At 43.5% G+C, this 14,955-nt stretch overlaps 1 protein-coding gene across 3 annotated transcripts in view; it reads left to right on the forward strand.

Moving 5' to 3' along the window:
- Nucleotides 1-12,459, forward strand: part of mpp7a (MAGUK p55 scaffold protein 7a) — a 119,856-nt gene extending 107,397 nt beyond the window's left edge. For all 3 annotated transcript variants that reach the window (XM_070853157.1, XM_070853158.1, XM_070853159.1), the window contains exons 13-17: nucleotides 24-104; nucleotides 3,290-3,383; nucleotides 6,119-6,227; nucleotides 7,107-7,250; nucleotides 12,130-12,459. In XM_070853157.1, the coding sequence (XP_070709258.1) occupies nucleotides 24-104; nucleotides 3,290-3,383; nucleotides 6,119-6,227; nucleotides 7,107-7,250; nucleotides 12,130-12,309 (608 nt within the window). In that variant the 3' untranslated portion in view covers nucleotides 12,310-12,459. The remainder of the gene's footprint in view (nucleotides 1-23; nucleotides 105-3,289; nucleotides 3,384-6,118; nucleotides 6,228-7,106; nucleotides 7,251-12,129) is intronic.
- Nucleotides 12,460-14,955: the final 2,496 nt, after the last annotated feature.

Genomic DNA, 14,955 nt, shown 5'->3' on the forward strand with positions numbered 1-14,955 from the left:
ACGTTGTGTTTGTGTTTGTGCAGGACCCACAGGAGTTGGCATGAATGAGCTCAAGAGGAAACTGTTGATCTCAGACCCCCAGCACTTCAGTGTCACCATCCCACGTAAGTTCACTCCACTCATCACACTCAGATTAGGTCGAGCCCTGTTTGTGCATGTGTGTCGGCGGTCCAGTCTTTAAGTGTGAACGCCTTAAGAATGTCCAAAGGGAATGAAGACTTCTTTGGACTTTCTCCATATGCTGCTTAACCCTTTGTATGGTGTTCGGGTCTGTGGGACCCGTTTTCATTTTTTTTAGCAAGAGCAAAATGATACGATTCATTATTTTTCCAAACTCAGACTCATTGGCCTTGGCTCATATTGATGAGTCTGAGTTTGAAAAAATTATTAATCGTATAATTTTTCTTTTGATAAAGAACATGAAAACGGGTGAACACCATACAGGGGTTAAAAGAAAGCCAGGTGAACTGTGGGACATCAGAAAACTGCGACAGCATACAGCAGTTCAACCTACAAACCTATAAAAGCTTCTTATTGCTACAGAAAAGGTTCAAATATTAAGGTGTAAATACATTTTTTTTTATAATTTTTGCTTTTATTTAGTTGTAGTGTGTAGAATTACAGACAGGAAACAGGAGAGAGAGAATGGTAGGACGTGCAAGAATGATCCTGAGCCAGAGCTGAACCACTGATGTTGCATGTGTCTTAACCACCAGGGTGCCCAAGCAAAACCTTTTATCACTGAAATGTATCTCTATATTATGGAATTTGGCTTGTTCTCAAAAAAGAAGAGGACACTTTAAACTAAAACAAGCATCTATCTGTATCAGTGTTAGCTGTTGGTGAGCTGCTCCCAGTAAATAGTTGACACTACAGCAGTGTAGTGTACCTCCTCTCCACTCTTCTGAATCCACCTGTGCTCGAGAAGCCTCTGGTACATCTGTCCATCAAGACAAACACACTGGAAATACACCCCCGGAGAAATGTAAGTGCATAAGATGCCAGATCAAATTCTGATTACACGGCACCCCCAGTGCACCCCCCGACTTTGTAGCGACAAGTCATAATAATCACTTTGGGTGAAGGATGTTTAGTTTACTTGTTCCAGTTTAGTTTTCGCAGTGTATGTGAGAGGGCTGTTTAAGTGATGGAGTTCCAGCCCGAGACACACACACACACACACACACACACACACGAGGAGCTGTCTGGCAGTGAATAGGACCCGGGGCAGCTCTCAGGCATTGTGGCTGGTCCTCTCAAGGCGCTTGTTTCTCCTCCTGTGTAATTGTCAGCTTTTCACCGGCTGCCTGACAAGCTTCGAATGATGGAGGAAACAAAGTTTTTCTACCTCCTGAAAACATGCCATTCCAACTGCTTCACAATTTTGGCACACAGCTACCAACTCTCTCCTGTTTTTCTCAGCTTATTTCTCACTCACTCTCGCTGTCTCTTTCTGTCCTCTTTCCTCTGCTGCCTCCTCTCTTTTTCTCCCTTAAAGTGTTCACCGACGGCTCGCCATAATCCTAAACACCATCCAGCTCTGCTGCAAACAACTGTCTCTCCGAGCCCTTCAAGCTTTTTTTTTTTTTTTTTTTTAGCTTTTTTTGCAGTTCTGAGATGTCCCACAGCCAGCATGTTGGGATAAATAAACCTTTTAGATTTCTACATAGAAGCAGGGCAATGACATTAGTAATTGCATAGTTACCATCTGGGGCTTGGAGGGGAACTGCGACACGCGTTTTTGGAAATTTGAGGAGCGCTGATATTAATTGTCGTCTTTGTTGCATGCCGTGTGGCATAATGAATGTGTCCCAGTCGAAGTCTGACACTTGCAATGTCCCTAGTATTAAAATCCCATTGGTGGGGCCTTTTTTCCATAAGGCATGTTAATTGTTCTCAAATGTGACCTGTGATGCTGTGTTTAATAGAAGCCAGACAGCCTGATTCTGACGTATATGGAAGACATATGGCACAAGCCATGGCTCTCATTGAAAGAAGAGAGACTCAGAAAGTATCTCTCCGTCTTTTTTTAATGGTTGATTGCTGCCAATGGACACATGGATGTGTTTAACACTTGCTGTTGTTTCGGATTAAGCCCGAATGCATTATCCCTTTTTGTTAATTTGAAAACCGGAGCTTTGGAGACCACCAGCTCGTTGCCCAGGTTAAGATTTGTTCTTTCTCTCGCTCTTGCTCCGCTCGTCGCTGTAAAATGTAAACCAGCCGTCTAAGAAACATCAGGAGCACCGCAATAAGTCATTAGAGTAGGGGGTTAAACATTTTTATTCCAGTCCAAGTTTACTAATATTTTCCATGATTTGGGATTGAACGGGTGCACATTCTTTTGTTGCACTGTAATTATTTTCTGTGCCACAAAACAGATGCCAAAAAAAAAAATCATGGCGGATGGTGTCGGCCTAACAACTGAAGGGCTGTTTGGCTGACACATTTCTGAATGGGAGGCACGTGTATATGTTATCTTATGACACTGCCGTCATTGATCTTCCTCAGTGTCTTGTGCACCGCGGTTGGATTTATCGCTGTCTTTCCCTCTCATGCAAGCGACACGTTGTATAAATCACACCGTTGGTTTTCTGTGAACCCTGTAGATCAGTCTGGACCGTATAAAGTAGAGGCAGGGGTCCACTAACAGGGCACAACCTAGAGGAGAGGAAAGCGCTGCTTGGCAGTGTTTGTTGCGGGTGATAAAAGTTTAATAGTTTGTTTTGGAGCCGATCGGGGTGTCCGACGGATGTACATCTCTCCCCTCTGACCTCCCGAAGCACCTCTGAAACAAGCCATTGTGTGAATTGACCCCGTGACCTTTACGCATCCACCAGCGCTGTCTGCTCACGTCCCTCCGCTGCCCCCGCCTTCCATTTTACAGCAAAGCTGCATGTTTTATGGCCAAGTAAATGTAGAGTCTTGATGTTAATGAGAGCTCCCAAACTCAATTACCTTCCAGCCGCTAAAGCTGTCGGCTAATGCTAGAGCTTCTGTTTCTACAGGCACTGCAGCCACATTACAAGAGACAAATTTAAATAAGGCATAGTAAACCTCTGCTGAATGTCAGTTAAGTGTCTGAGTTTAGCGCTGCAGCACTACAGGTTGTGTATTTTATAGTGCTATTACACAATAATACTTACAAGGGTTGGCATGGCCCAGCGTGCCGTTTTTCAGACATCCAGCGACGTTAATAAGGGGCTCAGTTCAGATGCTTCCAGCCCCAGCAGTGAGTCAGACAGTCTGGGTTTGAGGTAATCACTCCTTCTCTTCTGCCTTCTCTTAGACACCAGTCGGGCCAAGAGGAACCAGGAGAGCGACGGCGTGGAGTACCACTTCATCTCCAAACACCTTTTCGAGACCGACATCCACAACAACAAGTAGGCACAGCTGCGTCAGAGACCCAAAAACTAATTACAGACCCGACTTTCACATTCTAACTTTGCAGCGGTCATGGACTACAGATATTCACCATGTCAGTATTTACAACGGTAAAACCATAATACCTCTGCAGCACTTTGTGAATACAATGATTACCTCAAACTGAGACTGTCCGTCCATTGTAAACAAGTGAAAATCAGATCTCAAAGCTACCCTTCTTTTCCCTCACACTAGGAGTAAATCCATTTTACCAAGTATTCTTTTAACCTCCTATTGAGTCCTCTTTAAAACACTTGCGATTAGATAACTTCCGTCTTGTCTGAAGAGTCGTCTGTACTAAAATATCATTTGTTTAGATGTAACAGGTTGATATCACACTGTGCTACACTCCCTTTTCTCAAGAAACACTTTTAGGACTGAATAATGTAATCAGTTCTTCAATCAATCTTATTTAAATATCCTGAAGTCTTATTGTTATTTTGTTATTTTCACCCGCATTCCATCCGTCCCTTACTTTACATGTGATGTGTTTTTTAAGGTGGAGTAAATATCCCATGATATTATGACTTTATTGTCAAATTTTTATAACTTTTCTCATCAAATTTAAACTTAATTCCCATAAAATGACATCCTCCTGAGATGTTTTGACTTCACCCTTAAAAATATTTTCTTCACAGCAGTGGTCCTAACACTAAGCGAGTCAGTTAAATAGGGATTTAGAAGAGCTGATTCATCGTCCACTTAGTTCAATTAAAACAGAAAATAAATCCTCACGCTGGACAAGCATGAACGAGCAAATGTCTGGCATTTTTTGCTTTATAAATAAGTTAAAACAATAAGTGATTGTTAAAATTGCTGGCAATTTCATACTTTCATACAAAGTAATCTTTCAGCCGTAATCACATTAGAAACAATGTAAATGTAGTTTTTTGGTTATTTCAACATGTTACCAAACAGACTGTTTAGACTATGTGAGATATGGGACTGTACGCCGGTGAGAACAACAACAGAATCCACCTCTGTCTGGGCTGTGGACCACTAAGAGGCAGTGCAAGCAAAAGCAGCAGTCTGACTGACCGGTCAAACGCTTGCTGCCACTGTTCAAACACAGCCTCCCTGTTGTCGTCCGCGTCTCTGTAACTGAGTGTGAGCTGGTGTTGACAGGGCTGGGCCCTGTGTTGGTCACGGATCTCCAGACAGTGGCCCCAAGGTCTCCTGTCTCTGCTTCCTCCTTTCTTTAGGCGCTCTCTCTGAATCCAGCCGCACTACAGCCTGCCTTGACATTTGTGGCCAACAAATTGAAATGCAAGTTGTAATAGTCATAAGAATGATTGATGCCTTTCTGCTGGTCTCACACAAGCTGGAAGGGGGGGGGCCAGGGGGTGAAGATATACTGAAGGGTGCACATGCAAAACATTTACGCACGCAAATACACACATACACTGCTTATGACATAGAGGGATGCCTGTGGTGGTGAGTGCATATTGAGTGTCAGAGCATGCAGGGAGAAGAAGGGAAAAGGGGGGCTGTATATTTAGGCCATGTTGCGGTGCAGGTCAAGGCATGCAATGTTTTTCGGGGAGTCGGAGGGGTGAGTGACAGAGCTGTGATGTGGGGCGAATGCGTGGGACACTCCACGCTGAAATTACAAGGCAGCAAAGTAGACGAGGAGTGAGATGAACTTGTTTGCGTTATGCCTCATTGCATGCAGCAGAAACAATGCGCTCCGTGCGGAAATCAAAAGGTCTCCGAACTGGGGCCACAACAACTTGTGTTTAGCTTGAACAACTTTCCCAAGGGAAGCCCTGTTCTGTGTCAAAATGGCAACACTCCACGATGATACTCTCAACACAGTCGAACCTCCAGCGGCATGCCTCGCTGTGGTCCATCTACCTTCTCCTTTGACGACAAACAGCGCCGAATGCTGCAAGGTGTGAGTTTTTTAAACAAAGGCTACTGTAAGCTCTTAAATGAATTTCCCATAACTGAACGGTGTTTTTTTTTAGAGACTTAAGCCTCCTGTCTTTTTAAAAAAAAAAAACGCTGAGTAAAACTTTCTTACATGGACAATTACTATAAAACTTTCTTTTTTACATGCCATCAGTCACACTGAAGCAGTCATTCTATCCAATACTCGTCATGGCAGACTGCAAGCATGCCACGCAGTCCTATTAGCTTCGGATTCTTTCCACGTCGTTACTCCTCCTCGCTGCTTTTTTTTCTTTTTCTTGTTTTTAGCTAAAAATACACGGGTGTACTTTTTCACAGCAGCTGATTGGTGTGAAAGAGGGAAGATTATCTAGTGGAAAGTAGTTTGTTAGCTCGCGCCCACGCTGTTGCTTGTTGGGTTAAAATCCTTGTGGGTTCCACGAGGGGAGGGTTTTGGGATTCAGGGGCTTTGTGGTCTTTCTCGAACAAACAGGTGTTACTGATTGAAAGGTCAGTGTTAAGACATTGTATGAAAACATGCTCGGGCAAAACGTCTGGATTTTAAGTTTTAAAGAGCGCTGTCTTCGGTTCTGTTAGCGGTTGAAAGAGTAATCGTCCTTTCTCTGCGGATTTGTAGGGTTTTTATGCATCAGTATTTCTAAGATGAATCTCCGGAGTGTGTGCTGACGCCAACCACCGATATTAGTGTCGCATTAGATGCTAATCCCACACAGAAAGGTGTTTTATTGTCCAGTAATCTTCTCATTTCTTCTCTCTTTCAATCTTCTTCCATCCCACCCTTCAGGTTCATCGAGTACGGCGAGTACAAAGGGAATTACTACGGGACATGTCTAGACTCCATACGCTCTGTCCTTTCCAAAAACAAAGTGTGCCTACTGGACGTCCAGCCTCATGTGAGTCACTGAAACCCTTCCTCTCTAACCCATTCTAGTCTCTCCATCCCACTATCCCTCACTTCCCCCCCCCTGTATTTTAGCCCTGTGGCACCTCTGCCCATACCTACCTCAGAGGCACATCCCTCTCTTCCCTGGCTTCCTCAGGCCTTGGCTGCTCACTGGGTCACCAGAGCAGGTGTTAAAGGGAGGCATTTTGAGCAATCAGTTACTGCTTATTTCCTGTATTTGTAGATTTCCTCTATATATCTTGGGCCATGGCGATCAGATCCTGCACAAATTGTCACTGTGCCTTTATTACTGTACTATAACACCTATCACTTGTGGCAGAATTACATGTTCAAATTAGTTTTTTCAGCCCACATCATCTCTAAGCCGACCCGGCCCGTACTTAAGGCTGCTTCTGGCTAATGTCCGGTCACGGGAAGAGCAGCTGGATGAAATGGGACTCAGGCTGCCCAAACTACAAAAAAATCAGAGACTGTTTGTACCTGGCTCCATCTCAAAGCCCCGTATCAATCTACTGCTCCTGACGGCCATACTACTTTAGTTTTTAAATAACACGATTGTCATGTAAACTATTCAATTTTTTATAATTCAACAAATATTCGAAAATCATGGCCCATTATATACGTCATGTTCTCAAACAACCCTGGCCATAGCGACCATGACAGTCAGCCCTCCCCAGAGTCCTGTTAAATATTGACTGCTAAACACATTCGTGTAGCATTTTCATTGTGAGCATGTTAGCAGTTAATTAAGAGATTAATAAATGTGTATAAAATTACTTTTGCATTCCAGTTTCATCTCTGTCTCCTCCCTCTCGTTGCTCAAAGCTTGTCGCTTGTTCACATTAGCTTTCCCTTTTTCTCTTTTCAGACGATAAAGCACTTGCGGACGGCAGAGTTTAAACCCTTTGTAGTGTTTGTGAAGCCTCCAACGATTGAGAGATTGAGGGAGACCAGACAGAATGCCAAAATGATATCAGGCAAGGACGACAAGGGATTTGCCAAGCCATTTACGGTACGCCAATTCAGACATTGATCAACAAAATATGTTGTTTAATGAAGCACCAGATGGATCAGTTTTGCCTTGATTTAGACAATGACAGGAAATCAGTTTGATCTACTATCTAACACCCTGGTTGGTATTTGTAAATACAATTCAAATCAGTTAAATTAAGTTAAATTAAAGTTTAATGAGTCGTGCAAGGAAATTGGATCACTGCGGAAGAAAATAACAGGATGCAGCTATTAGCCAGATCCTGTTATACACAAGTAAGGATAAAGGGGGGTATTAAACATACAGCCAGGGAGCAAATTTACAACAGATACACAGTGAAATATATGACATTATTTAAGCCTTAAGGTCAAAACTGTAAACAACCAAAGCCTGTACAAGATGCTGACACTCGTAAGGTATAAGAAGACCAGTCACACACTAAGCACACAGTCCACTGACTGCATGGTGTAAAACTGGAGAAAGATAGTTTTGCATCTCGCTGATTTTCAGCAGAAGAAATAACAGAAACGCTGTCTGGACCTTGTGAACGTACAGTATATGTGTGTGTGAGTGATGAGGTCACCCCTTACATACATTTATCTCAGCCCTGCAGGGACGCAGATGAAACCAATTAGCCTGTGTTTTGTGCAGCTGTGAAATTGCCGGGTGGGGAAGCAAGTTGGAGTGGGGTGGGGGTTGTGAGGTAGATGATGGTTTTCCCAGCCCCTTCACGGCTGACACTCACTCACTCGCTCGCGTGTCTCGCGTGTCTCGCTCGCCAGAGGCGCAACGCTCACGCTGGTCAGCGAACGCACCAGCGTGTCCGGATGGAACAGCAGGAGGTAAGAGACAAAAGAAGATGGGAAAGCTGAGAGAGAGAGAGACGAGGCTGTCAAAGACATTAAGACTGACCGCGAAGCAAAGGAACAGTGGGGGCAGGTGGAGTGGTCTGCAGGTGTGAATTCAACATGACAGGCGATGTGCGACGTCTCTGGCTTTTTCATTTTTGAATCCGTGTTTATTGAAAACGTATGCAAGCAACATCAACAGACGACTTCTTCACTCCGTTGAATAATCTCCACCTCCCACGTTCTTTTCTGACAAAAAAAAATTGAATACACTAAATCTTATCAATCATCGAACATTTTAAGTTTGACTTTTCGTTCCTGACTGGATGTAATAATCTTAAAGACCTAATGAAATCAGCACTTAAATTTCCCCCAAAACTCCTGAAAAAGGTTCCATCTTCGGTTGTGACCTCATGTTGCCAGAAACAGTCCAGTTTTAAGATCCCTGCCTTTCTTCTGTTTCTAATCAGGCTGTTGTTCACAGCATTACTAAACTTTTACTCTCAAACTTTTTTACACTTTTTACACACTGAGCAATCAGCTCATTTTCTCCTAAAATAACTCTCAAAAGTGCAACAGCAATCCATCGGTAGCTCAGTGGTGAAGGTGTCAGCCTATCATCGTAGCTTCATGAAATTTTGGATCCAAATCAGAATGGACCCAAGGGACACCCAAACCCACTGTGCATATATACGTTTTCAGAGAAAGAGACCCTGTGACCCAGTCCAAACTGGCAGAGGTCCACCTGAGCAGCACCAGCAGTACTGGTCAGCACCTCGGAGCCTTAAAACATTGCATACAGCTTTACACACCATCAGTCAAACACACCAACATACAGCACCGCATGCAGTTAGGTCACAGTTTATGGTCAGACATCAGAACACCTCATAGATATTTAAATTCACTGTCAAGTTTTACAGACAGAAAGTCTGCTTGCATTAGTTCCACGGTGAAATATCATTTAGCCTCTGTCCGCTACTTCATTTCTCAGCGGGGGTTCCTGAAAACAATGAGCTTTAGTTGTCAGAAATGCGATGATTGCTAACAAGCCATGCTGTTGCTGTTATTACTCACTCGGTTTATTAGCTTCTCCTATTCTCTCAAGTAATACAAATACACCTCTATAAAACTGTGTGACAAGGAGGCATATTTCAGCCAGGTAGTAAACCAGATTCTGTGTAATTGTTCATGTACACTGACAGGAGGTAAGCCACCTCAGATTTGTTGTTAAAGGCCCCTGAAAGAGAAAACTGTTGTTGGGTGAGTCGTCTCAGACATTTTCTATCCTCCTCCAGCTGTATTTCTCTCTCAGAGCGCCAGGCCTGCTTTAATGATAAAGGCCGAGGAACAGTCATCTCATTGTTTCAGCTGGAGCAGTCTGACTTCGGCCCCACTGTTTCAGCTGGAGCTGAATTCCAAGAGCTGAAGCATGATGATGTAGAAGCAAGCGAAGGCGGCCTGATGTATTGCATAATTCAGGTTGTAACATGCACAAAATGTGGCTTGTTATCTGAAATGATAATGATGACGATCATTTCAAGCTGATTTCTAAACATCTGTTTGGTTTGTGATGGTGTGGTTTACTATTGAGATCGATAATGAAGGTTTCCCATTGACGACGGGTGTGTGTGTGTGTGTGTGTGTGTTTGAAAAGATGACATCCGAGGCTGACACATGCTGTTTCGGGCCATTAAAGTCTAAACGGACATAGTGAAATCATAACTTAATGTAATAGAGAAAAGAATAAAGAGAAAAACAGGCCATAAAACATCACATCAATTAAAATCTAAAACAGGAAGGAACATATGTAGTAAAAACCAAACTGTGAGTCAATAGCCTCATATAGTTCAATGAAAACTGCCATCTATCTGTGCTAGAACAAAGTACTTGAACAGGCACAAGACGCTGCATTATTTCATGTGGAAATTAAGCAATCTAATGGCAGCGGGGAGAAATGAGTCCCCGGTGCTTTTCGTCTCCAGTTTGGCCCTTCGGTTGTGGCATCAGCTCAAACTGCCCTCTGAGGAGAGCAATCCAGCACGGATCAGTGGTTGCCAAAGAATATTCACTCACTCCTAGTTGCCCAGCTTTCCATTTTCCTCTTTTACCTTCATTATATTCATCTCTGTGCCCCTTTTATTTCATCCTACATCTATCTTGTTATTTTCTTCCCCTCTTTTTTTTTTTTTGATTCTCTTTCCATCACTCTACTCAGCTCGCTGTCCCTTAAGCAGCTTCCTGCTGTGATTAATGTTCTTTTACCTGGAATGGCTTAGGGGTAGACACAGAGACTCCTTGCTGGACATGGAAACATCACACACACACACACACACACACAAGGCAGCGCACAGTCTCCTAAGTTTATTTAGTTGCCAGGTCAGGTGAGAGGACACAGCGGACACCTTGGACACAGTTGGTCATCTGTAAGTCCTGGTCCAAACATGTGGAAGTCCTGCGGAGGTTTTGTGTGGAACAGTTTTTCTCCACAGGCCAACAAACCTCCTGCCCTCCCTGAGCCGCCTTTTTGTCTCAGCCTGTCTTCCTACTGTCATCTTCCAAGACGCGGCTGATAAAACCATCATACCTTCCTCACAAAAGACAGTAGAGCGTGAGATGGCGTGGCTCGGCTTTTTCGTAAGGTAGATGCATCCAAGACAGGAAGGCAGAAAAGGTTCTAGCTGTGTGTCACAGTGAGTGAGTGTTTCTATGTAGTTGCGCAGCTAATCCATTATGAAGCGGAAAACCGCCAGAAACATTCTGAAGTAACTCTGGAAGGAGCGTCTCTAAAAACTGAACCGTTTGGGAGTTTAAACTTTAATGATGCCTTGTGTGTATATGTGTAAACATTGTGTACACACACTCAGCTCATTTATGGGTGTGTGTGTGTGTGTGTGTGTGTGTTAGAGAGTATCCGTGCATGAATGTGCATCTGTGTGGATTTATAATTGTGTGTTTGGCAAAGGGGCTCACTATAAAAACCAAACCCATATCTGTCCAGAAATCTAAAAGTTGAGTGTTGCAAGTAAAAACATGAAGCTAAATCAGTGCAGCCGCTGTAGCCGTGCTGCTGCGCTGAGGGCGGGATCGGCTCCAAACACCTAAAACCAGAAAGCCTCAGAGGGACCACCGTGGAGAGATACCTGGGCGCTCTCAGAATACTGCGTCTATGAATACAGGATCCCCGGAATGTTTACTCCCAGCCTGACCAGTCAGCACGTGGTTTTGTTCTTTACACTGGACGGCTGATTTGCATATTGACTTGGAAAACTCTTTGTCCCTCTGGAGAACCAGAGTTAAAGCCCTCATGTCAGTACGCAACGACTTTACAGTGATAAGGGACATGTCTTCTTTTACCGGATGTCACAATTGAGTTGCTTTTTAATTGTTTGGGATAAAGTCTTGTGGCGCAACTTCCGTTTGACTCTGCCCCTTCAGGTACACTTCAATCTGTGGGATAGACACATTAGATAGAAATGTTTGCAGACCCTGACACTCAGTCTTCATGATGTCCCTGTTTGCCAGCTCCAGCAGATCCAGCAGGCTGTGCAGCAGGTTCACACGGTCGCAGCTCTCAGTTCGGACTCCAGAATAGGCACAAGCTGTCATTTCCCTATCACAAGTATAAAATCCAGACTTGTCTTTTGGAAATTATGGTTATGTTTTGTCGTCTGCTTATTTTGAGGATATTTTATTTTCTTTGTGAATTGGATAACCGTGTGTGTTCGGTGGAGGAAATTATGAAAATTCCTTGAGGTCAGGTTGTTGCATGGAGAGGTTTTAGTGCGTGGTCTTTGCCCGGGTTCATGTGCGGGTACCGTGTCACTGGGAGGTTATAACGGGCTCCATATGGGCCGCATTATGTGTATTTGCGTGTTCGAGGCCATGTAATTTGTGTTTACAGTATGTGAATTTATCTCCTCTCTTGTTTACTGTGGCCGGTGTCTTTGCAGCAGATAGGCAGCCTGAAATGAACAGTTTGGTTTGTGCCTGTATCTCTGCTTTTTTGTCTTTTTCACCTCTCTCCTCTCTCTCTCTTCTCACATGCACTGCAGGAGGAGGACTTTCAGGAGATGGTGAGCACTGCCCGGACGATGGAGAGTCAATATGGCCATCTGTTTGAAAAGGTCATTGTCAACGATGACCTCCCGACTGCCTTCAGCGAACTGCGGTCGGCACTTAAGAAAGTGGAAATGGAAACTCACTGGGTTCCAGTCAGCTGGACTCACTCTTGAGATCGACGCAGACTGTGAAAGTAAAAAAAAAAAAAAAAGAAAAAGGGAAGGGCTTTGACAAAAAATATGCAGGTTTATATCTTTCTGTGTCTCTGCTATGGCTGGTGTGTGTGTGTGTGTGTGTGTGTGTGTGTGTGTGTGTGTGTGCGTGTGTGTGTGTGTGTGTGGGGGGGGGGTAACAGGAATAAAACAAGACAGCGGCAGACTCCTGCGTTGCCATACCTGAGCTGCACAGAGCTGAAAAGAAGCTGGGATCGCCTGGGATCAGGTTGGATTTAGAAGGCAGCTGCAGTGTGGCTGCAGATCTCCAGGTCTGAGCAGATCTGACAGGGTTGAGGTTAAGGGCATCTGTCCAGAATATGAGCCTAGGATGCTGATCTGGGTCTCGGTCTGGGTCACGCAACCACGGCCACGAGCTGGACCTCCTTAGTCCAAACCAGAATGTGTTAATGCCCCCCCCCCTCCCCCAGAGACCATCGCAGCACGAGCATATCTGCGCCGACCAGAACCGTTAGACCATTAGAACCAAAGGGATTGACACATTTCTTCTTGGCGGACAGCTTCCATGTATACCACTGTAAAAGAACACAACCTCAGAGGGGATACACGGGAAGAGAGAGAGCATATTTGCCTTCTGTCTTACTATTTTTCTGTGCTTCCATAATGCTTCCACGACTGTCACTCCAAACAAAGCATCGTCAGGTACACTCTGAAGAAAGGGCAGTAAGTGTAAATTTATTTAAGAGAAGTTAATATATTTTCCAATATCCTCAATTTGTGTTATGCATACCATTTTTTATATACATATCTTTACATATCTTTACTCCAAGAGCTACCTGATCTCAACTGCAGCCACTCTCTGACAGCTTTTAACACAAGAGGCATCTCTTCTTTCACTTAAGTGTTTTGATTTCATTACCCAAATCTATTTTTCCCCTACAAAGCACATAGAGAGCCATTTTATTTAGGTGTTATATATTCCATTTAGGAGCTTTTTGAACAGCCAGCCTTCATATGAAGGTGCCCAGCATAACAGCTTTGCCATTTAACGTCCCAGAACCGGAGACTTTTGGCCGCTGCTAGAAGAAAATGTTCACAATTGTGTTTTATTAGGGTGGAGTCTTTATTTTTATTCACATAAAATGGCTTTGGCACGGCTGCTAATAGAGCGTCCACAGCACACGTCCAGGATTTTAACTCAGAGAAATGCAAAGTAGCCGCTCCTGACTTTATGAGCATTAGAAGTTTATTGCTAATTTGACTCTCCCATCCCAGTCTAACTTTTTTTTTTTTTTACTGAGTCTTTTTTTTTTTTTTTTTAAGCTTAACACTAACTTTTAGGACATTGATTTTCTAAGCAGCCGACGAAGAGCAACGCTTCACACTTTAAGGGAATAATTTGCCCCCCCTCACTGGCTCTCGTGCTTGAAGTGAGATGAGAAGTTCGATACCACGTTCAAGTCATTCGATTCTGTACGGACCAAGAGCGGAGAGGCAATTAACTGAGCCTACTGTGAAGACTTCAGAATGAGGGAAATGGTTCGCTTTGCTCTGTCCAAAGTTTAAAAATACGCCTACTGTACCTCTAAAATTGTAATTTAATGAACTCGCGGTTTCTGTATGTATTACTTTGTGTGCTTTAAAGTGCTAGTACACAGTTTTTTACTTTGGACAAAGACCAAGTGTAGCTGTTTCCCCCTGGTTCTAGTCTGTATGCTAAGACAGGCTAATTACCTTCAGGCTCTAGCTTCTTACTTAATGTACAAATGTAAGAGTGTTATCGATCTTCTCTTTTAACTGTTGTAAGTTCCCCTTTTTGATATGTTATTTTACTTGTTCGCCACATATCACACCCTTTTGCCATATGTTTTATTGGTCAGAATCAGATTTGTACAGTCTCCAGAGAATATTTCTAATTCCTGCTGTAAGTGAAATGCTGTTTGAGGCAAATTGTATGAATTTACATTATTCTTGATAACTGCTACATTTTATATTAAAGAAAATCAGACTAAACTTGTCTTTCAAAGATGTTAAATGAATTCATGTCTTTAGCTGGGCAAAGACTGAGAGCAGCTGTGTGTGTGTGTGTGTGTGTGTGTGTGTGTGTGTGTGTGTGTGGTGGAATGGCATGTGAAAAATATTCCGTTTTTTTTCTGAGAGTTGTGCCCTTGAGTGCCAGTCACATCTATCCTTAGCTCCGTTTTGAGAAATATCTTCCAGCGAGATCTTTCAGCTGCCCCATAGAGAGGTTCAGTCCAGAGTGCACAGTTGTGTAAACAGAGCTGACGCCTTTTATTTTGTTAAATGGCAGCGCTAGAGTGTAGTAGATGTCAGTCACTGGCTGTTTATCTCACCTGTGAGTCAGTGCAGCTGAATTTGATTCTGACAATATCAGAATATGTTTCTCCGCACTGCATTTAAAGTTTAAAGTGGTACAGTTGGCTTTTGTCTTTTACGATCTGATCAAAATGAAGATGAAAACTAACTTTAAAAACGATGAATCCCTCTCTGCAGACTTTCAGACACCTTGTATAGCCCTGTTATCGTACTCATGAACTGCTTGTCATCGTCACAAGTGCACTTGTCATAAGCCAGGTGTCCGTCTACATTTACGATAATATTAATGTGTGTTTCCATCCACTTCTG

Source organism: Pempheris klunzingeri, chromosome 21 (assembly GCF_042242105.1).
Source record: "Pempheris klunzingeri isolate RE-2024b chromosome 21, fPemKlu1.hap1, whole genome shotgun sequence".
NCBI lineage: Eukaryota > Metazoa > Chordata > Actinopteri > Acropomatiformes > Pempheridae > Pempheris > Pempheris klunzingeri.